The following is a 27,156-nucleotide window of genomic DNA, read 5'->3' as shown; positions in this document are numbered from 1 at the left end:
TCTTTATTATTCATTTATCAACTTCCTACTGTTACATGTTGATGAAAAACACATACAAGAATGGTAAAAAACAAAAGGATACACACAAATAGCCGGGAACTGAACAGTTGTGGGTTAGGGAGCAAAAAGCTCTCTAATATCAGTGAATGATACTAAAAAACCATGTTTTTCAGATACTTTAAAATAAAGGCAAAATAAATGCTGCTGAATGATGCTGCTGCTGAACGAGGATGGTAAAAGGCTAGTGCATAGCAAAAAAGAGAGAGAGAGAGAGCGGCAAAGTTAAACACTTACTATTTTGGTTTAGTTTCTGCAATAAAAAAGTATGTGTTCCCTCAAGAAATTATTAACATCATGATAAAAAAAGCAAGACTGAAGGTTGCATCTGACAGAAATATCATCAGGGAATACCATTCTACTATGGGCAAGTTTGAATCTGCAGAATCGAATGAATTGCATATTAGAGAATTGAAGAAACTAATTTGACCGGACCCATATAAATGTAATGCTTAAAAAGAAAATCCCATGAAACTGAAGTGCTGATGACTAGAGTAGAACAACAAAGAAGAGATCTATTATACTCTTCAAATAGCTAATAGATGTCAAGGCCTTTACCATAAATTCTATGGTAGATGGTACTGGGAGACAGATTTTAATACAATATTAGAAAAAACGTTCTAACACTAAAAGTAGTTCAATTGTCAAAGGGCGGCACACTCAGTAAACAAGAAGCACTTGGATTTCTGAAAATATTGTTATTACTAGTTGGCTAATTTAATAGAATCTCAAAATCTCGACAAAACAATACTCCACTGCAACCTACACCAAATCAAATTGCTCTGTGTTTCTTTCTGATACTTCCCCCAACTCTTGGGCTGAGGTGTCTCTTTCAAGTTCCAAGAGTCTGTTCAGCATCCCATAGCACTATCTCACTTTCAGACTATTTTTCTTTCCCTCCATGGAATGCACACTTGACTATGAGACCTACTCCTACCCAAGCTTATGAAAAAGGGCCAGAGACTCTCTCAAAATCAAGGGACAAGTCTGAAAAGGGAAGATCTGACAAAGCTGGAATGTTTAATTTAATTCTAAGTTTAAATAGCAGATTATGAGTAGATTTTCATAATAAAAATAACCACAGATGAAGCTGATAAAACAGTTATCACAGCAAAGAGTAAACAAGAAGAGGGAAAGTCCCACACACAAATAAAACGAAGCAACTGAGTTACAATCTTTTAGAAAATCCAGTATAAATCAATTGAATCATTTTCATTGCAAATGATTTTTTTAAAAAGCCCTCATGCCACAGACTTCCTTGTGGCGAAAGAATTTTTTTTTTAAAACTCTGAAAAAAAATATTTTTAAACTCACAAATGAAAATTTACATTGTAATCAAACAAAAGTGTATATAGCAAATCAGTATTCAGCCAGGCAATTAACAATTAACAATTTCGACATTAAAACAGAGCTGCACCTAAAAATACAACACAGCAACTGAAAATGATGGAGACCCGCCCCCCTGTTGCTCTTACTGAGAATTGCAATCCTCTAGATTTCTCTTCTCAGGCAAGTACATGGTCATCCGAAGGCCGATGTGGGTCAGGCAGCTGCTGTTAATCCTGTTCAAATCTGGGGAGCTTGCTGCCAAAGAACCAGATTTGGTAGCAAAAACAGCTGTTTTCAGCAGGGGGGGAGGGTCTACTATCCAGGACACCATTTACTGAGGGTCTCTAAGAACTATATGTACATTCTCTGTCCTTAACCATTTCATAAACATTCCTTAGCTCTTATCTGCGAAACTGGTGGAAATTTATGCAAAGCTAATATATTTCTGAATCTGTGGAAAAATATTGATTGCAGACTTAATTTTCTTTCACCATGTTACACATTCTAGTTTTGTTAGAAATAACTGAATAACCTGAGTGCAGGGTTAAAGCCTTCAATGATTCCCTTGAATTAGAAGCCAAAATTTTAAAAAAATATTCTAATATGTCTGAATGAAAAATTGTTTTTGAAATATATCATTTTATCTTGATCCAGGCATTTCTGTATTTTGGTCCAGATTACCTTTAAGAATACAGCTCTTAGGCATATCATTCAAAGTGGATGTGATTCTTGAGCTGAAAAACTATATATGTCCTTGAACTCTTAACTTCCACAATCTCTAAAGAGCACAATCATGCACAGCAAAATAAAGAATGAAAGGAGTATAATGAATGTCAAGAAAAACAAACTCTTATAAATTATTTATAATGTTTCAGATCATCAAATTTTGCTAGTCCTCCATAACTGAAATTAAAGGAGGAGAAAAATATGCATGAAATCAAGAGTACATTTCCCGCAGTTATGTAAACAGATTAACTTTTCTTTCTGGGAAAACGGAGTACAAAACTCAAGTCTGTATCCTTTATCCATTTCAAATTCATATTCAATATCATATATTTCTTAACACAATCTCAATTATTATTTAGTTATATGATTAGTCCTTATAATTTGTAATAGTTTTAGAAACATGAGTAGGCAGGATCAAACTTAAAAGTGGGCTTCTTGTACACCAAATATTACAATTTAGTATGCAACTCAGGAGTAAAGATCTAGTTACTGCTAGAAATCCTAAAATTTATTTCCCTATTTTAAAAATATTATAAGAAACATGATATAAACAGAGATGATATGTAAACTCTTTAAATTATCAATGTAACACACACACACATACCATTTGCATATATTTGCCACTGTTGTATTACAAAAGAAACCTGAATAGAGTATAGCCTTCTTAAAATGTACCTGTTGTTAGAAACATTAGAACTTTCACAGAATGTCCTTGCTGTACTTCTGCAACCTAATATTAGCAATACTGAGTACAATCTAATAACCCTAATGTAAAAAAAGAGGACAACTAGATCATATGTTTCACCTGGTTTATGGGGAAAGAATAGGCAGCTATTAATAAGAGTTCACTCATCTACAACTCTTTTTTTTCATACTTCTTAAGGAACAGACCAAAAGAAACTAGTTTATTGTTTAATTAATACCAAGTTTAATATTTGAAGTGTGTGTTACTCCTGAAACAGGATTGCATTGCATGAGTGATTATATGACTGAAAATATGAAAAGGTTTAATATCCTACTATACAAATGATAGCATAGATGTATGGTTCAAAGTCTATAGCAATGCATTTTACACTTTAGGTATGTTGCTCAAAATCACACCATACAAGGTGTGATTACAGTACTGGTGGCCAGAGCCGGGTACTTTAAAAGACAACCTATCCTAATCCATAACAGGAAAAGGATTATTAACAAACCTTAAAAACTAATAAAGCCAAGAAAGTTAGTTTACCAACAAATGTAAAAAGGCATACATGCATCCACATAGAATCTATCAAAATGTTGATCTCTCTCTCTCTCTCTCTCTCTCCATATATATCATCTATCTATCTATCTATCTATCTATCTATCTATCTATCTATCTATCTATCTATTTACACACACAAATTCTAGAACTGACCTTCTAAATAAACCTAAATATATAATGAAAATAAGAAGCTATATTTATATAATATTCATTATTCACTAGTGTTTGTTTATCAATACACATTTAGAATAATATACTTGGTATGCTTTTTCTACTTACCCAAGATACATTTTTACCCTTTGGTGTTTTTAGCATGGCAACATGCAGAGCTGAGATGACCAGCAACAACTCCACCAGCATGGAAAGTCAGGTTTCAAATGTTTCTCTTATCCAAATGTATAAAGTCTTTTAGCCAAGGTGATGCAGGAACAGGTAACATCAAACAAAAGAACAATTTAGAAAATTGTTTTTCTTCCTAATATTTCATCCCATCAAGAAAATTGAAAACTAAACACACAAATTGGATTTTTTGCAATGTTTTAAAATATCCCAAAAGTTGATAAAGCAAATTTAAAAAATAAAATCAAAAACTTCAGTTGAAGTTTATTATTTCTTATACTAAAAAGTACTATACTAAAATAATAAAATCTTTGAACTTTAACTTAGCCAAGATTTATAAAATAAATGCTAAAAGTCAAATAGTCTTCAGAGCTTAATGAAATAGGCTTGCAGTAGATTTATTGCTTAACTTAAATATTTAAGAATTCCAGGACACTACTGACATAAAAAAGAATTAAGATCTCAGTTTCCATAAATAATGTAATACAAGCAGATACACTGTATATACCTGTTGCTACCTCCTGCACATTTTCCTTTACAAGGATTGCTGCTGCTTCACAGTGCACCTGTTGTTGATGTATCTCCACAATGAAAAGACTGGTAACCTAACAACCAATAGGACTTGTTTTCAAGAGAAGCCCCAGAAGACAAAGCAAAAACCGAAAAATCAGACTCTGTTTCCTTCTTTTTGCATCCGTTCTCTCCTTTCACTTCTGTCTATCTAGATTACAAAAGCAGATCCAGGCTAAATTTTGCAACTATCAGTAGTGATTAGTGTGAGCTGATTGAAATCGGATTATACAAGACCTCTGCATTCTCACTAAGCAAACAGGCCAGACTATTTTCACCTAACATTTGGAAGAGTCCATTTTCAGGCAGTGCTAAACCAGACATAGTTTCTTTAAAAGAGAACACTAAATTTATTAAGGTCCATTTTTTCCTAATTAGGAATTAAAGCAAACCTTCTGATGAAGTATAAGCAAAATTATATTTTAGAACTTGAGTTTTAATATTTAATCACCTGCAGTCATAAAGCCTTGAATATGTATTTCAAAATATTAAATCCTTAAAACAAGAATAGATTAACAAAATTGTTTGCCATTTCCTAAACAACATTACTAAATGCATTAATGGCATTTTTTGAACCCTGCAGTTTTATAGTTAGCTCTTTAGGATGTTTTATTCTAGAACTACAGTAGATGAAAAATAAAGCAGGTCAGATACAGCATAGCATAAATGTGAAATTATTACTGAATTCAAAGCAATATCAATAAATGATTGAAAACTTATATAGTTTTAGGACTCGTGCAGAGGAGAGATCACATTTTAGATCATATTTATGCACAGATTTTGCAAATTCAAAACAAAATCAGAAATTTTTAAGCACTCTATACTTTTCTTTAACCATAAGTCTATTGTTGTATTTAATATGGATATCAAATGAAACTCTTCATTTTATATTATTGCTCACTCCTCTGAGAAGCATTAGAAAAGCAACAAAGCAATAAAACAAAATATTCCAAAACTGCAATTTTAAAGATGTATAGTTTCAGGTTATTTAACAAACAGATTTGACCTTTTAGTAGTAAATAATATATTAAGTCTAGGGTGAATTGTGGATTCAGTATTGGCTGAGCTTAGCTGCTTTCCTCCAAGTATTTCATCAGATTGGATACCATCATCAAAGCACTAATGATATTACTCAGAACTGGTAATGAAATATTTGTCCTTTTTTGTCTTTAACAGTTAAAACGTCTGTGCTGAAGTTATAACTCCGTGAAAAACAATCTAAAATACCAATTCAATACAGACAAAAATTGATGGAGAGAATGCAGTGCTCAGTAGCAGACCACGTACTCTACAAAATTGTTAAAAGTTCAGATAGAAAACTGCTAGGGAGCCAAACAAAACAGGAAAGACAGTAGAAGTAGTGCTCCCATGACCAATTTATATCACAACTTAAACTGCACTAACAATGTAAAATAATCACGTACTGCACAAGAAGTAGAACTTAATTTTTTTCAAACTTCAATTTAAAAAATTTCAGGATTCAAAAATGAAGACACTGAACAAATTTGTTAAGGGTTATGTTTTTACGGCAAAACATTTAGTCCTTTAGCATGCAACATCTTCTTATTAATGCAATGCCAGTATTTTGTAGAATAGAATAGAATTCTTTATTGGCCAAGTATGATTGCACACACAAGGAATTTGTCTTTGATGCATACGCTCTTAGTGTACATAAAATGATACATTCGTCAAGGATCATGAGGTACAACACTTAATGATTGGGGTTTTTTTTCATTTTCATAGTTAGTTTATCCCAGTATCACAGTTTCAAAAAAAAAGATTAACAATCAATTAAATTGTGACTTCTCTCTTTCAGGCATAATTCACATATGTTCAAACCTCAGGTAAACCAAACACCTTCAAGTATGGTCAGTGAGACATCTACTGCTGTAACTATGTCAACTACAGATACAAAACTTGGATCCAAGGTAAATTTGAGTTTTTAATGAAATTTGCAAAATGTAGCATAATAAGAGAATGAGCTCTATTTGGGGGCATTGTGCTGTATTAAATACGTAGAAGAAATTCATGGATTAGACATGTCCTTCTTACCTATTTTCTGTGTTCTTTAAGATGTGTGGGGGTTGATCATAAGTGTGCATTGCTCTTGTGCTCTTGTACTAAGCATTTGTTTAAAATATACTTTGATGCTTGGGTTTACTGTTGATTCTTCTGGGCAAAAAAAAGTCCAAATCATTAGTTTTATAAGCATCTCTTACGTAGAGGAATGTTTAATGTAAACACTTTTTAAAATATACAGTGGTACCTCGGTACTCGAACGCTTCCTTTCTTGTACATTTCGGATAACGAACAAAATTTTCAGCAAAAATTTGCTTCGGTATCTGAACAAAAATTCAGATACCGAACAGCCAGAGAAAATTTTGTTCATTATCCGAAATGTAATCCCGGCAGCTTCAGGGGGCTGAGGAGCTCTCTAAGAGCTCCAAGCTGCAGGAAGGGTGGAGGCTGCTGCAATCTTGAGAGCTTCTGGGGGCTCCTTTCCTCATTGCTTCCTCTTATTACCTGTAAGCAGCTTCAAAAACTTTCTCCTTCCCTGTGGCTGCAACAGCGGCGGCTTCCCTTCCAGTAGCAACAGCGCCGGGAACGTCACATGATGAAGGGAAGCCGCCGGAGCCATCTCAGCAGTTGCTGCCGCTCCAGCAGCTTCCCTTCATTACGTGACTTCCCGGCGCTCTTGCTACTGGAAGGGAAGCCGCCGCTGTTGCAGCCACAGGGAAGGAGAAAGTTTTTGAAGCTGCTTACAGGTAATAAAAGGAAGCAATGAGAAAAAGAGCCCCCCAAAGCTGCCGGGATTGCAGCAGCCCCCACCTTTCCTGCAGCTTGGAGTAGCGAATTTATTTATCCCATTGGAAATAAAGAAAATAGATTTAATTGGTTCCCAGCGAGTTAACAGGGGCTGGGAACCAATTAAATCCATTTCCATTATTTCCTATGGGATAAATAAATTCGGTACTCGACCAAATCGGTTCTCGACCACACTTCTGGAACGAATTGTGGTCGAGTACCGAGGTACCACTGTATATTTATTAAGTTTTTCCATTTTTAAACACTTAATGATTGTTTATTTATCAGTTAATGTTGATTTTTTTAAAATCATAGGATTATATATATACTCTTTGAAGCTGATTGTCAATGAGCCATGAAAAGCATGCTTTTCTTTTTCTTTTCTCCTTGCTGAGCAGACAGTAGTTTCATCAGTATTTTCATTTGGTTTCTCCAGATTTGGTTACCTTTTTATTGGCCATCCTTGCTTCTTCTGCTCTTTCTCCTTGCCTGTCCTTTCCAGACAAGCCCTGCCAATTTTTGGGAACTCTGCCTGCTCCTTTGCTCCATGTTGAATGCTGCTTCTGAAAGTGTGCCAGGCAACACTGCTTTTGAAATTATGCCTGAAATTTGGTCAAAAGCAGCAGTGAGGGAGGGCCACGTCTGGCTACCTTTTTGCAAGGATCTTCTGGCTGGGACAACTTGTGCATTTCCTAGGCTATCATTTGAGTAGTCTGACCTGGCTGATCATTTTATTTAGCAATTAGTTAATTAGTAAAAAAGACATATATGATTAAATTTACAGTGATGCTGAATGAGTAGCAGTTACAACTAATCCTAGAGTTATGGCCATTGCAGCATGTCCATAATTACATGGTCATGAACTGGGAGGTCAAGACCTGGCTTAGAATTACGTATAAAACCACAGACAAAATCATTCGATTACTACAGTAGTCCCTCACCTATCGCTGGTGTTACGTTCCAGACCTGGCCGCGATAGGTGAAATCCGTGATGGGGAATTTATCGACTGATAGTACTTATTTAAGTATTTATATTGTAATTGTTTGGTAATTTTTCATTGTTTTAAGTGTTTATAAACCCTTCCCACACAATATTTATTTTAGATACAGTATTTAAATACAGTATTTACAATTTTAGATATATATTTTTTTTAAAAAAAACTGCCGATCGAGTTCGGCGGGCTGTTTAAATCTGCCGATCGACTTCCTCAGAAACCCACGATGAAGTGAAGCCGCAGTAGGTGAAGAGCGGTATAGCGAGGGACTACTGTATTTCTAACATCTCTTGCCAGCTTCCCATAAAGCAGTCAATGATAAGAAGTTGAAAACCACATGAAATTTTGCTTAATGATCGATGCAGTCCTCACGGAAGGAAGACATTCAAGACTGCTAAAACTGTCGCTAAGTAGTGTGGTCACATGATTTCACAAATTACAACTGCATCCCAACTGCTGTTGTAAACCAAAGACTACCTATATTTCAAAAAAGTAGCTTCTAAACTAATCCCAAGAGCGGCACAACCAAGTGACATTGAGTATATATTGTTCTTCAACTTTTATAGTACAATCCTATAGTGGCATTGCCATATTAATGAGCACTTCCAGACTGGAAACATGTTCCTATACAAGAGTAATGGCGAACATATGACACATATCGTAAGTAACATACCACAACATTTTGGTTGACATACTAGCATCACCAACCCCAGCAACTTCAAACGACTACTTCAGCTTCAACCACAAGAACACACAACAGATTTAAACTTAATATTAACCGCTCCAAACTTGACTGTAAAAAATATGACTTCAGTAACTGAGCTGTCGAAGCATGGAACTCATTACCCGACTCCATAGTTTCATCCCCAAACCCCCAACACTTTACCCTTAGATTATCTACGGTTGACCTATCCAGATTCCTAAGGGGAAGGGGCGAGTACAAGTGCACTAGAGTGCCTTCCATCCCCTGTCCTATATCTCCTATACCTTTCTTCTATTCCTATATCTCTTCTATTCTTTCATTGATATGTTCTATTACTATATCTTCTTTTCTATTATTTCTTAGATATAATTTTACTGAGTATCTCCTCTATAACCTTCATCATGTATTTTTCTATGTGTATATAGATATACTGTATACCCACTAAAACCCTCAATGTGTATTGGACAATAATAATAATAATAAAAAATAAACTATTCTTGCAATTTTCAAAAGCTGAATAGTGCACTTGTTCTCTCACACAACCTCCAGAACCTTCTAGAGAAGGATATAATCCTTTGGACGTCCTGGTCATTTCACAAGACTAGAGCATACTTTCATATGATTTTTTGAGATTACCAAAGAGCATTCTCCAAAGCTACTTCAAAAATGAAGTCTTATGTGACCCAGGTCAGCCTCAAGTGGGCCATCAAGGCTTGTCAGCAGAAATACAATAGCAACTAAAAAGAAGGGAACTTGACAGATCCTAAGGAGCGTCAGCTGTGGGGACCATTGCACCATTCCCCCAAGGCTCACCAGATGAGGCAGCCTTTTTTGAGTGGCAGCAGTGGCTCTAGGACTAAAGTTGAGGCATGGTCCTATACCTTAAGGCCAGCTTTGAAGCTACAACAGAGGGCTGATGTTCAGGTGGCCTAGGTGTGGGCAGTGACGGGAGGGGAGAAGACATTGTTTCTCTCTTGTTCGGGAGGGGTGCAAGGTTGATACAGCAGCAGAGTCTAGTTGGGCATGTCCAAGGGTCCACCATCAATGCTGTATAACAATTCTTAAAGTATGGTCTAGGCCTAGGGAATCCTAGGAGTCACTAAGATGCTGTCAAGAGAGTCCATGAAGTCAAATAATTCAATAGAAACATAGAAACATAAAAGACTGATGGCAGAAAAAGACCTCATGGTCCATCTAGTCTGCCCTTATACCATGTCCTGTATTTTATCTTACAATGGATATATGTTTATCCCAGGCATGTTTAAATTCAGTTACTGTGGATTTATCTACCACGTCTGCTGGAAGTTTGTTCCAAGGATCTACTACTCTTTCAGTAAAATAATATTTTCTCACGTTGCTTTTGATCTTTCCCCCAACTAACTTCAGATTGTGTCCCTTTGTTTTTGTGTTCACTTTCCTATTAAAAACACTTCCCTCCTGAACCTTATTTAACCCTTTAACATATTTAAATGTTTCGATCATGTCCCCCCTTTTCCTTCTGTCCTCCAGACTAATAATTATTTTAAAATTTTTCCATTCTAATTTCTAATACAGCAAGTATTGATAGATATACTTTACATAAAGCAAATCTCCTTGATAGCTTCATTTATTTTTAAGAATGTAAATGGCTACAGAAATCAAAATGTTTGATAATTACTGCTGTACAAGCATGTAGTCTCATCCAAAGGAGCATTCTCCTACTTTCCTTAGATTCATATATCATTCATCTGAATTTCTGTCTCATTAGGAATCAACTTCAACTCACTGTTCCTTATTCTGTCCACTAGCACATTTTAAAAAATAGTATATTTTGTTGTCCATGGCATATTCAGATGATAAAAGAACAGAACTAAATATTTTATTACATGTCAGAATTATCCACCTTCTTGAAATTCTTCTTTCTTTGAAACAGTGTTATTCAACTATGTTAAAGCAAAAACTATGGTGTTCTTTTCTGAATCTTTTTTCACTTATTTGATTTACATAATTATCAAATATCTGAGATACTGTCTTAAGACCCTTTACCTTATATAATCCAGTTACAATCCTGAAACTAAACATTTTAAAAAAAAAGTTTTTATTGAATTACCGTATATACTCGAGTATAAGTCGCTCCGACTATAAGTCGAGGCGCCTACTTTTGCCACAAAAACTGGGAAAATTTATAAACCCCTGTATAAGTCGAGGGTGGAAATTGCAGCGGCTACTGGTAACTTATAAAAATGGAAACCAATAAAATTACATCAATTGAGGCATCAGTAGATTAAATATTTTAGAATATTTATTTCAAAGAAAGTCAGTAAACTAGCTCTGTAAGTTTAAAAGTGGGTAAACAGGTATATATCCCCCAAGGCAGGTATAGGCAAAAAAAATGCAAGTACCTAGGTACTTACCTCAATCCCCTGCTCCTGCTGGTTTGGGTTAGGGTTAGGATACTTGACCTCTCCTTGCCTCAAAGAGATACAATTTCCCTCTATATTTACAATTACTGAACATCCAAAATATTTATTTATTATTTGGATTTGTATCCCATATGTGTAAATAAATATTACACACAGGCACACAAAAATATACTGTACATTATCTACTATATAAACTGTATGTGTATATACAGAGAGAGAAAGAGAGAGAGCTCTTGTAAAATTATATATGGTACATTCAACCTCACTTACTGTAATAGGAAAACAAACCCAGAGTCCACTTTCTGCCACACAGTTAACCATAACTAGAACATTACACATGTCTTCAGATGTACCGGTACTTCCCTAGCTTGCATATCACTGTTAGAGCTAGGAAATGTCATGGATTGAGTAAAATGTGGTGATTTTCACTTAACAATGCTTTTGCTTAACAACAAATTTTGAGCTCAATTGTGGTCATAGGTCTCTGTCTGTCTGTCTGTCTGTCTTCCTTTCCTGTCTGTCTGTGCCCCCCTCCTGTCCCCTCCCTGGGTAAATTACAGAGTCAATACTGTATTGTTTTTTTATTTAAGGTTACAAAGCAAATGAAGAATCATTTTGAGTATTCTTTAAAATTTCTTCAGTGAGATCCATAGCTAATCTGGCAAAAAAAATTTCACCTGGCAAAACTTTTTATTGTTGACATTAGGCACAGCCAGAGAGATGTCTTAAAAGGCAAACAAACTGTCAAAAAAGTATGTTTTTAAAAAAATATAATATTTTGGTTGTTGAATTTAATTCTGCCTTGGCGCGGGGCAGCCCCCGCAGATGGGTGGCTGGCGAGGACCACGCATTCCCATCTTTGTGTCCGCTGGGGTTAAAGGAAAGTTTAGGGACCCCCGCCCCTTGGAGAAATGCCTCGTTGGTGACATTCTGAGCGTTTTTGCCTCCCCACTCCAAAAACCCCACTTCTCGGCAGCTTGCCGAGGCTGAGAGGAGAGTGATTTTAAAAGGCACTCTCAGCTTGGGGTTTTCTCCCCGCTGAAATGTTGCTCGCCCGTCGCCCTCAACACCCGCTTTGTCCTCGACCCGGCAGAAGAAAACCGCGTCCTTTCCTGTTGCTCTCTTCCCGAGAGGTGGGGTGAGGGGGTGTTGAGAAGACAGAAGCAAGAATCCACCCCCCCCCCACACACACACCTCATCGGCTTTTCCCCCCTCTAGTGCGGCATTGGAGTGTTTGGCTGGCTCCTTTTCTTGCGGGGAGAGGGGGGAAAAGCTGGGGGTGTGTGGATTCTTGCTTCTATCTTCTCGCCACCCCCCCCCCCACACCTCACCGGCTTAGGAATGTCGTTGCCTCCCACAGCCACTTCCCCACACGCTTCGGATGTGCCTGCCTTTCCTACAGCGAAGACAGGCGGCACCTTCCCGAAGGGCTCAGCTAAGCGGGTGGGGGAAGGGCTGGCCATTTGCCGCCTCTCTCCGCTGTAGGAGAGGCAGGCGCAAGCAAAGCAACGTTCCAAAGCGGTCTCCGGGAAGCAACCGAGGGAAAGGCAGTCGTCTGCCTTTCCTTCAGCTCAAAAGAGGAGGCAAATGCCCTGCCTTCCCCCAGCCGGTTAACCGAGCGCTTCAAGTTAACCGGCTGGGGGAAGGCGGGGCATTTGCCTCCTCTTTCGGGCTGAAGGAAAGGCAGACGATTGCCTTTCCCTCGGTCGCTTCCCGGAGACCGCTTTGGGACATCGCTTTGGGAGAGGGGAAACTGCTCCCGGTTTAAGAAGCAAGAATCCCCCCACCAGCCAAACGGCTTTTTTCTTGTTTAGCGCGGCGTTCGAGTGGTTGGCAGGTTCCTTTGCTTGCACGCAAGAGCCAACCACTCGAACGCCGCGCTAAACAGAAAGAAGCGGCAACTGCCTGGTTAAGAAGGGAGAATCCACCCCCTAGCCAAACGGCTTTTTTACTGTTTAGCGCTCGAACGCTGCGCTAAACAGTAAAAAAGCCATTTGGCTAGGGGGTGGATTCTCCCTTCTTAACCAGGCAGTTGCCGCTTCTTTCAAGCTGAAAGACGGCTGTCTTTCCCTAAGCCGCTTGCGCCCTCTTGTGGTGACCCGTCAGTCACCCGAGTATAAGTCGAGGTCGGGTTTTTCAGCCCATTTTTGGACTAAAAAAAACCGACTTATACTCGAGTATATACGGTATTTACATTAAAAACAGAACATATTAAAAAAACGCAGACAAACAAAACAAAACAAAAAATATATCTAATGATTAAAACTACACTTATTGTCTGAATCCATTTTGGACTACCTATCAATTTAGATTTGGAAACCAAATTCCTGTGTTCAGCAAAGGCAACATTCACTGATTTTCTATTAACTTTAAGAAATCAACTGAACATTGTTCTCTAAATGTCCATTCAAAGATAAAAAATAATTTTAAACCCAATTCAGTATGTCTTTATACTATATATTCTTGCATACAGGGTGCGTTCCGAAAGTAATGCAATTTTTTTTAAAAAGTAATTTATTGAACAGATTTGCAAAAACATTTAAAATTCTTTAAAGTACTGTCCTTGGGCCTCTACACATTTTTTCCAGCGACTCTGCCATGACTGGTACGCGCCCTGAAAGGCGTCTTTGGGGACCTCTCGCAAGGTCTTCGTCACGGCTGATTGGATCTCTTCTATGCACGAAAAACGGGTTCCTTTCAGGACTGGGAACAAAAAGAAGTCTGCTGGGGCAACGTCAGGACTATGGGGGGGGGGGCAGCGTTGGCACCTGACGTTTGTCCAGGAACTCGCAGATTCGTCGCACGTTGGGGCAAGGCATGTTTTTCGTCCATAGAAGAGATCCAATCAGCCGTGACGAAGACATTGCAAGAGGTCTCTGAAGACGCCTTCCAGGGCACGTACTGGTCTTGGCAGAGTTGCTGGAAAAAATGTGTAGAGGCCCAAAGACAGTACTTTGAAGAATTTTATGTGTTTGTGCAAATCTGTTCAATAAATTACTTTTTTAAAAAATTGCATTATATTTATAAAAGGCACGGGATCTGGATATTTTATATACTTCACTTTTCTTGTATTTCCCCATACACCCCATACACCTTTCATCTTTTAAAATCACCTGGGATTCTTCACTGATTTGAGTTCCAATGTATGTCTATAGGAAAATGAGATACTTCACTACAAACATAGGTATTTGGGAGAATACCCTGGGAATAGCCATATTGTTGCAAGATTTTATGTCAATACTAGTGAATTCTTTCCCTTTTTGAAGAGATCTTTGAAAAAACCGAATATTAGATTATATTAGATTTATTGGATTTATATGCCGCCCCTCTCCGCAGACTCGGGGTGGCTCACAACAATGGTAAAAAGCAGTACATAGTAACAAATCTAATATTTAGCAATCTAAATTACAGTTTTAGGTTAAAAAGTCCCAAAAAAATGAAACCCCAATATATAAAAAACAAGCACACAATCGAATCATAAACAAAAACTACATGGGCAAGGGGGAGATGTTTCAATTCCCCCATGCCTGACAGCAGAGGTGGGTTTTAAGGAATTTACAAAAGGCAAGGAGGATGAGGGCAATCCTAATCTCTGGGGGGAGCTGGTTCCAGAGGGTCGGAGCCACCACAGAGAAGGCTCTTCCCCTGGGTCCCACCAGACGACATTGTTTAGTCGACGGGACTCGGAGAAGGCCAACTCTGTGGGACCTAACCGGTCGCTGGGATTCATGCGGCAGAAGGCGGTCTCGCAGATATCCTGGTCCGATGCCATGTAGGGCTTTATAGGTCATAACCAACACTTTGAATTGTAACCAGAAACTGATTGGCAACCAATGCAGACTGCGGAGTGTTGCAGTAACATGGGCATACTTAGAGAAGCCCATGTTTGCTCTCGCAACTGCATTCTGTACGATCTGAAGTTTCTGAACATTTTTCAAAGGCAGTCCCATGTAGAGAGCATTACAGTAGTCGAGCCTCGAGGTGATGAGGGCATGAGTGACTGTGAGCAGTGACTCCCGATCCAAATAGGGCTGCAACTGGTGCACCAGGCGAACCTGGGCAAGCGCCCCCCTTGCCACAGCTGAAAGATGTTTCTTTAATGTGAGCTGTGGATCAAGGAGGATGCCCAATTTGCGGACCCTCTCTGAGGGGGTTAATACTTTCCCCCCCCCCCGGGTAATGGACGGACAGATGGAGTTGTCCTTGGGAGGGAAAACCCACAGCCACTCTGTCTTATCCGGGTTGAGTTTGAGTCTGTTGACACCCATCCAGACCCCAACAGCCTCCAGGCATATATTTATTAATTCTATTCTATTTTAGTTTTTAGTATTGTTTTGATTGTTTCCAACTACAACTCTGTTATGATAAATTGCTTTGAATATCCATAATGATCACAGGATGTTCATGATGACCAGTAGCCCTCAGGACCCTTAAATGTATGTAGTCATATGTTGAATTTGGTCTTTAATTCAGAGCAAATGTAACATAATTTGAATGTAAAGGCATCATATGGTATACTATAACTTTGTCATATTTAAATTACTTGCTTCTTCATGTTCTTATTGATCTGCACCTGGTGATCTAATAAAGTTAGTCCATCTCAATGAACCAAAAATATTGTGGGCTTTTAGATTTTCCCAGAGAACTTACAAGCATTCTATAGTCTTCACTGATCTCTGGAATGTAGAAATAGAAAGGCTACCAGATGAAATTACCTCATGCAGTCATTTCCCCCTTTCAATACCTATAGTCCATTTATAATTACAATGCATTCCCCAAAAGATAATTATGATTCAGATTTGAAATTTTGATATTCACCCCTTTCCTCCATGGTCAGTCATGTGACTGCATTTTGTACCCAGCAACTGATCTGTGTTTATAGCTATTTGTATTATTCCATAGTCATGTGGCTGCAGTTTATGATGCTTTTTGCTGGAAACCAATTTTACTTGAAGCCAATCAGCATTCTTTCCCACCTTTTATGTTCAGTCCAGTAACAGTGTAGGGAGGAAAAGAAAGTGAGAAGGAAGAATATGTTCCATTGAGTTTTTTCTAAACTTGCTAATCTCTTGTTGATCAAGAGTCAATATAGTTACACAGAATCTTGAAACATTCAGATCACTTAATATAAATTATGTACATTTCTCTTTCCTATTTTCAGAATGGATCAACTTATTTTGCTGTTTGGTCAACGCAGTATATAGCATTCAACTTAACATATAACTATAACTATATCTATACCTATACCTATTATGAAATTCATTTTTAAAATCTCCCAAATGTTCTCAGTTTACCATTTTAATATTAGCAGGACATTAGCATAATTGATTATATCATACCTTAAAAATACAAAGAAGTAAAATTAGCATTTGGATGTAACTATACTGGGGTACAAGTTTGATTACAGATACAAGTGTGTCACCTACAAGTTTGCCATAGACAAATCTTCCTTCCTTCCTTCCTTCCTTCCTTCCTTCCTTCCTTCCTTCCTCCCTTCCCCTCCCTCTATACAAATCCAATTAATAAATTAGGATGATGAGGTTCGAATAGATTACCTTTAATCTTATTAAAAATAAAATCCATAGAATTTATCTGGTGTTTGCTATCCATAAAGAATATAACTATATACAGAACATAACCCACAATAAGAATCCCAATCATGGAAATAAGTGAACCTGTAGAGAAATATTAATCATTATAGTACTTGGTCCAGGTTAGTTGAGAAATTTAAACAGGTCAGTTCTGAAGTCTGTGAAGAAGTGTATTGGTTACTAAGTAATTATAAACTGGGAAAATATAATGAGATTTAAGCAAATGATCAAAATATTTGCAAAAGAACTTATTTTTAATATAAATCTGTCACACCAATCGAAATAACTCTTGCAAATACCTAACATAGGATAATCATAATTACAAGCTTACAATCTGAGTGGCTAGCATACTAATAATAGTAGAAATAAGTTTTCAATACTTTTTCAGACTTTGATGTAGTCTTGACATAAGACTACAATGTAACTTCCACTGCATATGAAATCCTAAATTTCATTTGTAACACATTGATATATCAATTTTAGTTATTTCACCTAAATTAACCTGGCATTAATAATTTATCCCTAAAAATAGTTCAAAAAAGTCATGTTAAAAATAATGAAAGTGTAGTTTTCTGGAATATGACAATGCTATTTTATATAGTCTGCAAAGTTATGTGGGCCTTACATCTATATCAATAGTAATGAAGGAAAGTTGAGGTTGCAATTCTATGCGATTAAGAATTTAGTTTATACAAATATTGACCACTATCTTTAATCAATAGTATGATTAGTACAACAGGCTGTTATATTGCAATTGTTTATTATCTAGATCATATTATATAGAATACATTATAAATCAGTTAATTCCTTTTTATTTCCTTGACTATTGTCTCATAATTAGAGGAACTCATTATGTCAACTGTTGCATCACCATTAAATATAAAATAAAAATTGCCAATGACACAGAGCAAAATCCTATTTTAAAAGGTTGGAAAATAAACAATTTTAAATTATTTTGATTTTGGTTACCCCATAATTATAAATGAAATAAAATGTGTTATCAAAAACATTGCATCATTCTTTTCTCTGAGACCTTATTATTAGTTTAAAAAATAATGAAACACTATGTAGTCATATGCCATAACTTTTATTTTTCCATTCTATTTTTACAGTGATGAAAAAATAAGTTATAGCATAATTTACTCAAAGAGTAGCTTATTTTATCCCATGCACAATAACTATCCAGTATTTCAATTTCATGTAATTTACACATTTATTATTGCTAAATTCCAAAGGAAAATATATTTTTCCAACAGCCATTTTGCAATAGAGGATTGATATCTCTATTCTGGAAAACACCAGAACCTGATTAAACACTTATGCCATATGTTGCCACTATGCTGATTTCATTGTAAAATAAAGGAAAATGCAGTTTTCTCACATAGTAGAATGCTGATCCTAGTTTTCTCCATTCCATTTATTCCTTCAAAATGTCAAGTGAATTTATCCTAATTGTCATACACATACATTTAAATAATCCTGCCACTTTTGTGAGAAAGGTCAGTTATCAAATGGTTTTATGATCCCCTCCTTATTTATTATTTTTTAAAATAGTACCTGTTCAAATGGTTCTTAAGATCTGTGTCAAAAAAAATGCTCAAGTGGCTGTTTTCAGCCAACAAACATGTCTCAAAGCACCTGCATGAAGCAAACTGCATCACTAAATATGCTATGTTCAGCTCCACAATCAGCACCATTCTAAAACAATCAGAAACTTACATACGAAACCCGTACTCGCCGCCGGTGTGCCAACCCACAGCACTGCATGAAGAGGACAGCAGATAACACTCAGTATAGGTTCTCACCGAGCTTCAGTCTGTCTTGTCATTTCCTCTGAGACACTGGCCATTCCTCTTTATTCTCTAGCCCCAGAAAAGGAGAACAGGTACAAAAAACATTCAGCCAAGCAATTTTGTTAAATGTGCCCTTGCGGCTGATGAAACAGTGTATGTGAATGTGTGTTCCTTTAAGTAAATCAATTCCTTCTATTTCAGCTGAATATATAATTACAAAATGTCTGTCGTTAGCATCCCTATATCACTAAAATGCATCACAGAGATGAATCTTTTCCTAGTTTAAGGTTTTATATTACCTGCACTGAACTTAGAAAGGAATCACACAGAGAATCCTATGCCTGTAGCTTTCAAAATTCTCTTTTTTGTGCATGTTTTCTTAATGCTGCCGTTGTTGCTGCTGCTGTTGCTGCTTCTGCTGCTGCTGCTGCTACTGCTGCTCTTATTTTAGGCTTCATTTCAATATAGAAATGCGAAAGAACATCTCTGATACAGTGATACCTCTGTACAATATTGAACACTTCTGTTCCTTATTTATTCCCTCCCCCCAAACCTGAAAAATGATTGAGTCTAGACTTGAATTCTCTCTGGGTACTTTAGACTACACAACCACTGCACAAATTGTCAGAAGCTTTGTCTTACAGTACGTGTTTCACATGAATTGCAGGCAGAGATTTTTTTTTTAAAAAAAACTGGCTGCAATACCTGACTAGGAGCTGCAGCTGCATAATGTTTTCCTCTTGTTGACAATGCCGGAAAAAAATCTAAAATCATACTAAAACCAGTGTTCCCTCTAATTTTTTGGGGGGGTGGGCAGAAAAGTATAGTGTCTGAGCGGCAGTCCCTTTGGGACTGGGCGGCACAGAAATAATACAGTAGATAGATAAATAGATAGATAGATAGATAGATAGATAGATAGATAGATAGATAGATAGATAGATAGATAGATAGATAGATAGATAGATAAACAAATAAACAAACAAACAAATAAAAAACCCACCCTGTTTTGTCTCAGAAAATTTCAAAATAAAATACTGTACTGTGTGTCTATAACAGTGAGCTCATAATAGGGCAACTCTATCAATATCAAAATGCCACTTAAATAGTTGAGCTAGTTTCAAACTAGATTTTGATTTTCTTTCTCTCTTCCTTACTCCCCTTCTTTTTCTTTCTCTTTTCCTTCCTCTCTTTTTTCTATCTGTTTCTCTCTCTTCCTCTCTCTCTCCTTCCTTCTCACTCTTTCCCTCCCGGCTTCTGGGCAGGTTTGGAAAACTCCGAGTTGATGATGATTTTTAAATGAGCGATTGCTCACTGCTCAGCTTAGAGGGAACTATGACTAAAACAGTCACGTGTGACAACATATATTTTGAACAATTATGGAACTCAAATCAAAGGGAATTTGTGAGCCATTTTTTGCCAAACTACTACATCTTGCAAGAAACAAAAAAGGAGACAATCCTGAACCCAGCAAAAAGAACTGTACCAAAGGAGATTTGTTTCCACAAGTCATAGATTCTAAGGTGAAACCACTCACAATATCAAGACATTTCTTCTAAAGCAAAAGCAAAAGTTATCTTCCTGTTATTACAGCCCATTTAAATTATTTTCAATTAATTAATTAATTTTTCTATTTATTTCAATTTCTTATTCTTATGAGAATGCTACATCTGCCTCAGCATTTTCCTTCCAGAATTAACAAATCAATGTCAACTTTCTACTCAAAGGGCTGGTTTAGCAAATCAGGAATTATTTTCCTCTGCACTCTTCTGTATGTATTGCAATAGTACTCAACCTTGTGAAGAGGCAGGACCTAGAAGGTGTTGTGGTTAGCTCTGGCCCAGCTCCTGCCCCAAGGACTGCGGATGTGGGGGAGACATCCACATGCTGCAGGCCTGTTTTGCCCCCCCACTCCAGTGGAATCTGATGATTGTTGTGATTCCGTCTGAGGCCCCTCAGGGAACGGCTGATCCTCTGCCGGCTTCCTGCTCAGAGGGGGAGGATGAGGAACAGGAGGTTCAGGCAGACGGGGAGGAGGAATCTCAGGCTGAGGGAGAGGGAGGACAGCCAGAGTCCCCCGAGAGGGAGCTCTCCCCAGCAAGCAGCCTGGATTCCTTAGATGAAAATGCACAAGCAATCATCGATCTCCGGCAGAGAAGAGCAACACAACGAAGGGGACAATTAGCCAGGTACTTTCAGCACTAAAGAGGCAACAGCTGGGTTTGGGTGTGGTGCTCTCTGGAAAGGCTGAAAAGGCAGACCCACCCTTCCTGGCTTGGGGAGTATTATCTTTGGGAGTCCTGGGACCTGGCTGTGATCTTTGGCGTCTTGGAATTCTGGTTTCTGACATTGAATACTGAAACCTTGGGGGGAAAAGGTGTGGGTCTTATTCTCTACAGTGGTGGGTGTGCCAGCAAGAAGTCTGCTGTATTGTCTGGCCGTCAGGATTCTGCTGGGAAGTCTCATAGCCTGCCTGTTGGGAAGAACAGGTTTTTCTCTGTGTTTATTTTCCAAACTATAAAGTGCCTTTGTTTGTACCAGCGTGTCTGGATGTTTTTTCCAGTTGGTGTTGAAGTCTGGGGGCACCCAGACAGAACAATAATGAAGGCTCCTCTGACCAAGAAGGCATGAGTGACAGGGAGGAGGAGAGTGTGGTAGACAGCTCAGAAGGAGATCAATTATCTAGCTCCTCCTTGGATTCAGAACAAGAGTTAATGATACAGCCACGCATGCGGAGAGCGATGCATAGGCAACAACAACTGAGAGATTATTATCAAAGAAAATGAGGTCACCTGTGGTTGGGTGGGGCTGTGGTAATTAGTGAGGTTGCTATAAATAGCAGCCTGTGGGTTTGGCCATTGTGGAGGATTATCTGATCGTTGTGTTTCATGACTGCTTTGCTGACTTTGATCTTTGTGTGCTGATTTTTCCCCGCTTTGAAACTAACCCAGAGCAAAGTGTGTTTCACTTTGTGAAAGAAGAAGGACTGTGAATTGCCTCACAGCTGCAAGCTAAGTATCACAGAACTGATAAGGGACTTGTACAAATTACCAATTTCTTTGGAGACAAGTGCTCTTTGCTATACAAAAAGAGTGCTCTGTTTATTTGCATTTTCGGTATAAAGAACATTGTTTTGAATTTTCAAACGTGTGTGTGTCTGAAATTGTATCTGTGCATTTTTGGGAGGATTCTACCAGAGAGCTCGACAGAACAGAAGGGGACACTGTTGACTACATAAATTCAGATTACAGACAGTACCCAACCTATGACGATTTATACAGCACACGTTCAGAATTTCGACAAGGCTGAATAATGATGTGATTATGACCTGTTCTTGGAGATATGTCCATCCCAGGACTGCCCACAGTAATGTGATTGCAATCTGGCCACTTTGTAATTTGCTTGCATTTAGAATCAATTTCAGCAACTAATAATGGCATGGTCATCTTTGTAACCTATTTGCAATGAGAATGAATTTGGCGTAGTAGCTACGGCATTAGACTAGAAATCAGGAAAATTCTAGGCCCACTTTAGGCATTAAAAAAAACCAGCTGGATAATTTTGGGGCTCTCTTTCACTCTGTCTCTCTCCCTATCACTAAACAGTGTGTCCTAGTTTATGACTGCATTGTTTTGCAATGGAAATTCAAGTCCCAATTATTGTAAATTGATGACTACCTGTAGCACAAAAGATGATTTTTATTAACATCTCCAAATTTGATTGCAAATTTCCAATGTATTACAGTCAAATAATTTTTCTTAGACACATCTTTAAAATTTAAAGGGGCGCTGGTTCTTCCTGATATACTCCTTCTCATGGTTCAGAAAAGATAATCCAGAGAATCTGCCTAGAGACTCTTCCTGGGGCTACACCTCCCCTGTCCTGTTCTTCCCCAGTTCGACGAGGGGGTAGCAATGATGAAGTTGTCTACCTGTGAAAATACTAGCCCCACCTGGACTATAGACCAGACAATCGCTAGGGTGGGGCTAGGTTATCTTTCTCAAACCATGAGAAGGAGCATATCAGGTAGGATCAATGGCTCTTCTCCATTGTGTCAGGGAAGATAATCTAGGAATGTGACTTAGTGAACCCAGTCAGTCATACAGGTAGGGAGCAGTCTGGTCCTTAGTCCCCTGTTCAGTGTGGTCCCTCTGGAGTACTCGTCTGCCAAAGACTGCTTCCACTGAAGAAAATGTGTCCAGCCTGTACTGTTGGATGAATGGTGATGAAGAGGACCAAGTCTCTGCTCTACAGACCTCCCCTAGGTCTGTGTTGCCCACGCTGCTGTCTTGGCCATGCTTCTGCTGGAATGGGCCATGATAGGCTAAGGCATCAGAAGGGCCTGAAGTTCGTAGGCCTTGGAGATGCATGCCTGAATACACCGTCCCACAGTTAGGGGTACAACCATAATACCACTTTGTCTGGGTGAAATATACACATGTTTTTCCTTGGTGAAAGGGCGCCAGTTCAGAAATCTGGGCCAAAATGATTGCCACCAGGAAGGCCACCTTCCAGGTGAAGAAACGCAAGCGTATCATCCTCAGTGGCTTGAGAGCATTTAGTACCTTGTGTATTACTGGAGGATTTAAATTTGTTGCACCCTTGAGGAAACTGCACAGTGAGATGTTGGGAAAGCAATTCCAAAACCCCAAATGACAAAACCGAAGACAGGGCAGCCACCTTTCTACAGATAGGTGTTAGTCCTTTGTCTAGTCCATCTTGAAGAAACTTCAGGACCTGTGGTCCTGGCACACAGCATGATGGTCAATGTCTTTGGTGGAGCTCCAGCTGCAAAATACTGTCCAGGTAGCATTGTATATCCTAGGAAAGCCTTCTAGAGGCCTGAATGGTCCTGAAAATAGTTCTGGCTCAGGACTCTCCCCTTAAGCCCCGGGTGGTGGTCAGCTTGAGCCACTGTGGCTCCAGATGGCTCCCCCTTGGCTGAGGGAGATTTTGTCCTGAGGGATCCTCTAGGGTGTCACCACCGACAGGCTGACCAGGTCAGCAAACCATGGTCTCTTAGGCCAGGGATAGGCAAAGTTGGCTTTTCTATGACATTTGGACTTCAACTCCCAGAATTCCTGAGCTAGCATGATTGGCTTAGGAATTCTGGGAGTTGAATTTCACAAGTCAACCCAATAAGGTAAACCCAATAGGGAGACAGTAGTACTATTTGAGCCCACTTCTCCAGTATTTTCCTGATTATCGCAAGGATTAGAAGAGTAAGAGGGAAAGTGTACAGGAGTCCTTGGGGCCATGTGCTGCAGAATGTATTATTTCCCTCTGCCCCCGGTGCCACATACCTGGAGAAAAATCTGGACAGTTGACTATTGTCTGGGATGGCAAAGAGGTCCAGGATTTGAGGGCTGAAGCCATTGATCAGTTCCTAGAACAGGGCTGGATTTAAGCATCATTCTGACTGAGCCACTGTCTCAGCTGAGACAGTCCACTTGTATGTTGCTCACCTCTTAAATATGTTCTTCCCTGAGGGCAGATGGTATCTCTCCACCCAGAGGCCCAGTGATTCTACTTCCTGCATGAAGGACCTGGAATGGGTACCTCCTTGGCGGTTTAGGTGGGTTTTGGCTAATATATTGCCTATCAGAATTAAGATGTGTTCTCCAGACTCAGAGTCACGAACTCCCTTAATGCTAGGTGCACAACGCAGCTCCAGCCAGTTGATATTGTGGTTCAAGTCTGTTTTGAGTCCACTGGCCTTGAGCTATTCCGCCCCCACCCCCCAGACAAAGAAGCTGGCATCTGTTGTAATGGTGAGCTGGTTGATTGTTTTAAGACAACATCCCTTGGCAATGGCCTGAGACATCTACCATATGAATGATTGCAGCACCTGTTGAGGGATCCAAACCCTGGTTGGCAAGTTTCTCGTGCCAGACGGTTGGTAAGGTAGGAAGAACCAATGTTATGACATGGAACCACAATTATGCATGAAACAATCTTTTCCAGGAATTGTGACAGTAGAACCAGGAGAATTACATTCTCGCCCTGAGTGCAGCTTGCCAATGCCTGCAGACTGGCCTGTCATTCCAGGGAAATTGTCTATGACTGCTCCCAAGTGGAGCAATCTGATTGCAGGTGAAAGATAACTCTTTTCAACGTTTACTGAGAAGCCAAGTTCTTGGAACACCTGCAGGATGATTGGATTAAAATGTCATTCAGATAGCACTGGCGTCTTATTGATATTGGCATTACTTCATTAATATTTGGGAAGCCAACAAGAGGCCAAATGACATGGCCTTGTATTGTAAGTGTCAGCCAGCATAACAAAATTGAAGGAAAAGCCTGTGATCTAGTAAAATGGGCTTGTGTACATAAGCTTCAGTCAAATCAAGTGTCTGGAGGGACTGCATCTTAAGGCATTTATATGCAAGATATTTGTTAAACCTCTTGAGATCAAGAATTGTTCTCCAGTACCTCTCCTGTCCCCCGAGTTCTTTGAGACCAAGAGGGACCATTTTAATGGCCTGCATATCCAGCAGATGTTGGATAGCTGACTCCATCAGGTTTCTTTTTAACTTATCTTTTGACACAGAACATTCAACAAAGAAATTCAAGTTCTGGAGAGGAATTCTACATAAAGGCCAGATCTCATTGTGTTGAGGGGCCAAGCGTCTGTTCTTGTAGCTTGGGCAAAGAGGCTTAGCCACCCTCCAATGAGGTGTCAGACCTGCAGTTAACGGGATCGATGAAAGGACAAGTCCCATAATAGCTGCTTTCTATTGGCAATTTTGACCACCAGACCTGTCCATTTATCTGTCCTGCCTGTCTAGAAAGGACCTTTGAGGTTGGCTGAAATCAGATCCTGCCTTGGGGGGGGGGGGTTCCAAAATAATTGCCTTCAAGGATAAGGTGAAAAGCAACAATTGCTTTGTATGTACAAAGCAGGCATGGTCTAACCTGTTTTTGTTGTCCACCAGGACAGGTTTCAGCTCTTCCCCAAAGAGGTTAGAACTCTTAAAGGGGGCGCAGGCCAATTTCCACTTATTCTTAATACCCACCTACTAATGACAGAGCCTTAATAGACAAAGGGTCATCACAGGAAGCAATGGATCTGGCTGCAAATTTTGCCGCATTTAGGATGGCATCTACCAAAAACTCAGCAGCAGCCACCAATTCATTGATGTCCTGGTATGAATGCACATCAGGAAGGATCTCTCTTGCATTTGGCATAGCCAGGACAAGGAAACCTGATTTAAAAATTAAGTGGCAGCCAAGGCCTTGACAGCCCAGATGGCCAAGGAATTGCTGGGTAGCCTGGGCCACAGGTCACTGCTTCCACAGCTTTATTGGCATCAACCACTTCAGCCACCTTTAAATCTCCAAGTTAGGCAGACTGGTTTGAATGAGGACTCCTGCCACAACTTTTATAGCATTGTATGTGCTGCTGCTGCCAGTTTGCCCAGACAAAATCACGCAGTGACTGAGTCCCACTCTGCAATGGCAGAGAATAGCCAAGGGCTTCAAGTGGGGGAAAATGCCCTCCCCACTAAGCGCTGGACCAGCCGGGACCTTGGCTGATGACAAGCTGGCAGGATGGCTTACCAGCAGACTGGTAGCCTCCCATATCGCTTTGCTGCTATCTCCAAATTCAATCCTTATGGTTAGGTTAGGAATTCATGGTGTTCAGAGCCTAATTTTCTGTGTCTCTTTTCATCTAAAGACCGAGTTGAACTGGGGAGGAACTAGACAGGGAAGGCATAGCCAAAAAAAGATGACTCGATCTGCAGGCAAAGAAGCAGAATTACCACCCATCCCTGGATTATCTTCCCCAACGCAATGGGGAATGTAAAATTTTATATCTGAATTTCATTTCTACATTCTATTACTCCCCTTCAGTTTTTAAATAAATTTACCATCAAAGTTTTAAGTCATTTGATGGCTTAAGTAACAACCACAGCTGGTTGAAGCTCAACAAAAGGTAGACAATTATTAAATTGGCAAGAAAGTGAGAAACAAAAGTGAATAAATCGCCTCTATCCCATCTTTTAGAGATGTTTTGCCATCTGTCAAATTTCCGGACTCTCGGATTCCTCGCCCCAAGGCAGGAGGCGGTGGCGGAGAAGAGTGGGCGGATCGGGCGGGCAATGGGGCAGGACGGAGAAGCCAGGGGCACGTTTGGCCGGAGGCACCGTGGGGAGCAGGGGCAGGGTGGTGCGGCAGTAGGAGTAAAGGGAGCCGCGGCTGCCCCTGCCTCCCCACGGTGCCTCCGGCCAAACGCGCCCCTGGCTTCTCCGCCCTGCCCCATTGCCCGCCCGATCCGCCCACTCTCCTCCGCCGCCTCTCGCCGCGGCACACCTGACGATGTCTCGCGGCACAACAGTGTGCCGCGGCACACTGGTTGGGAAACGCTGTCCTAGACCATGTAGGGCTTTATAGGTAGTAACCAACACTTTGAATTGCATTTGGAGACCAACCAGCACCCAATGCAGCTCACATTGTAGATCTGTAGATCTCACGTTGTAGATTGTTTATCTGATGTAGATTTATGGGCAGAAACATCTGGAAAATAGCCTTTCCAGCCACTTGCGAAGAGAAGGCAATTGGCATAGGGGCTGCTTCTCATTCTCCTCAGCTATGGTGAATTC

At 39.4% G+C, this 27,156-nt stretch overlaps 1 protein-coding gene across 4 annotated transcripts in view; it reads right to left on the bottom strand.

Moving 5' to 3' along the window:
* The window catches only part of CACNB2 (calcium voltage-gated channel auxiliary subunit beta 2), a 206,157-nt gene that overhangs the window by 123,312 nt on the left and 55,689 nt on the right, over positions 1–27,156 (bottom strand). The window contains exon 1 of one of the 4 annotated variants that reach the window (XM_070729109.1): positions 3,638–3,762. The exons of the other annotated variants lie outside the window; for them this stretch is intronic. Coding sequence (XP_070585210.1) covers positions 3,638–3,718 — 81 coding nt within the window. The 5' untranslated portion in view covers positions 3,719–3,762. Of the gene's footprint in view, positions 1–3,637; positions 3,763–27,156 lie in introns of those variants that run through there. 4 annotated transcript variants of the gene reach the window in all.

Source organism: Erythrolamprus reginae, chromosome Z (assembly GCF_031021105.1).
Source record: "Erythrolamprus reginae isolate rEryReg1 chromosome Z, rEryReg1.hap1, whole genome shotgun sequence".
Classification (NCBI taxonomy): domain Eukaryota; kingdom Metazoa; phylum Chordata; class Lepidosauria; order Squamata; family Dipsadidae; genus Erythrolamprus; species Erythrolamprus reginae.
This window is presented reverse-complemented; position numbering and strand designations above follow the sequence as displayed.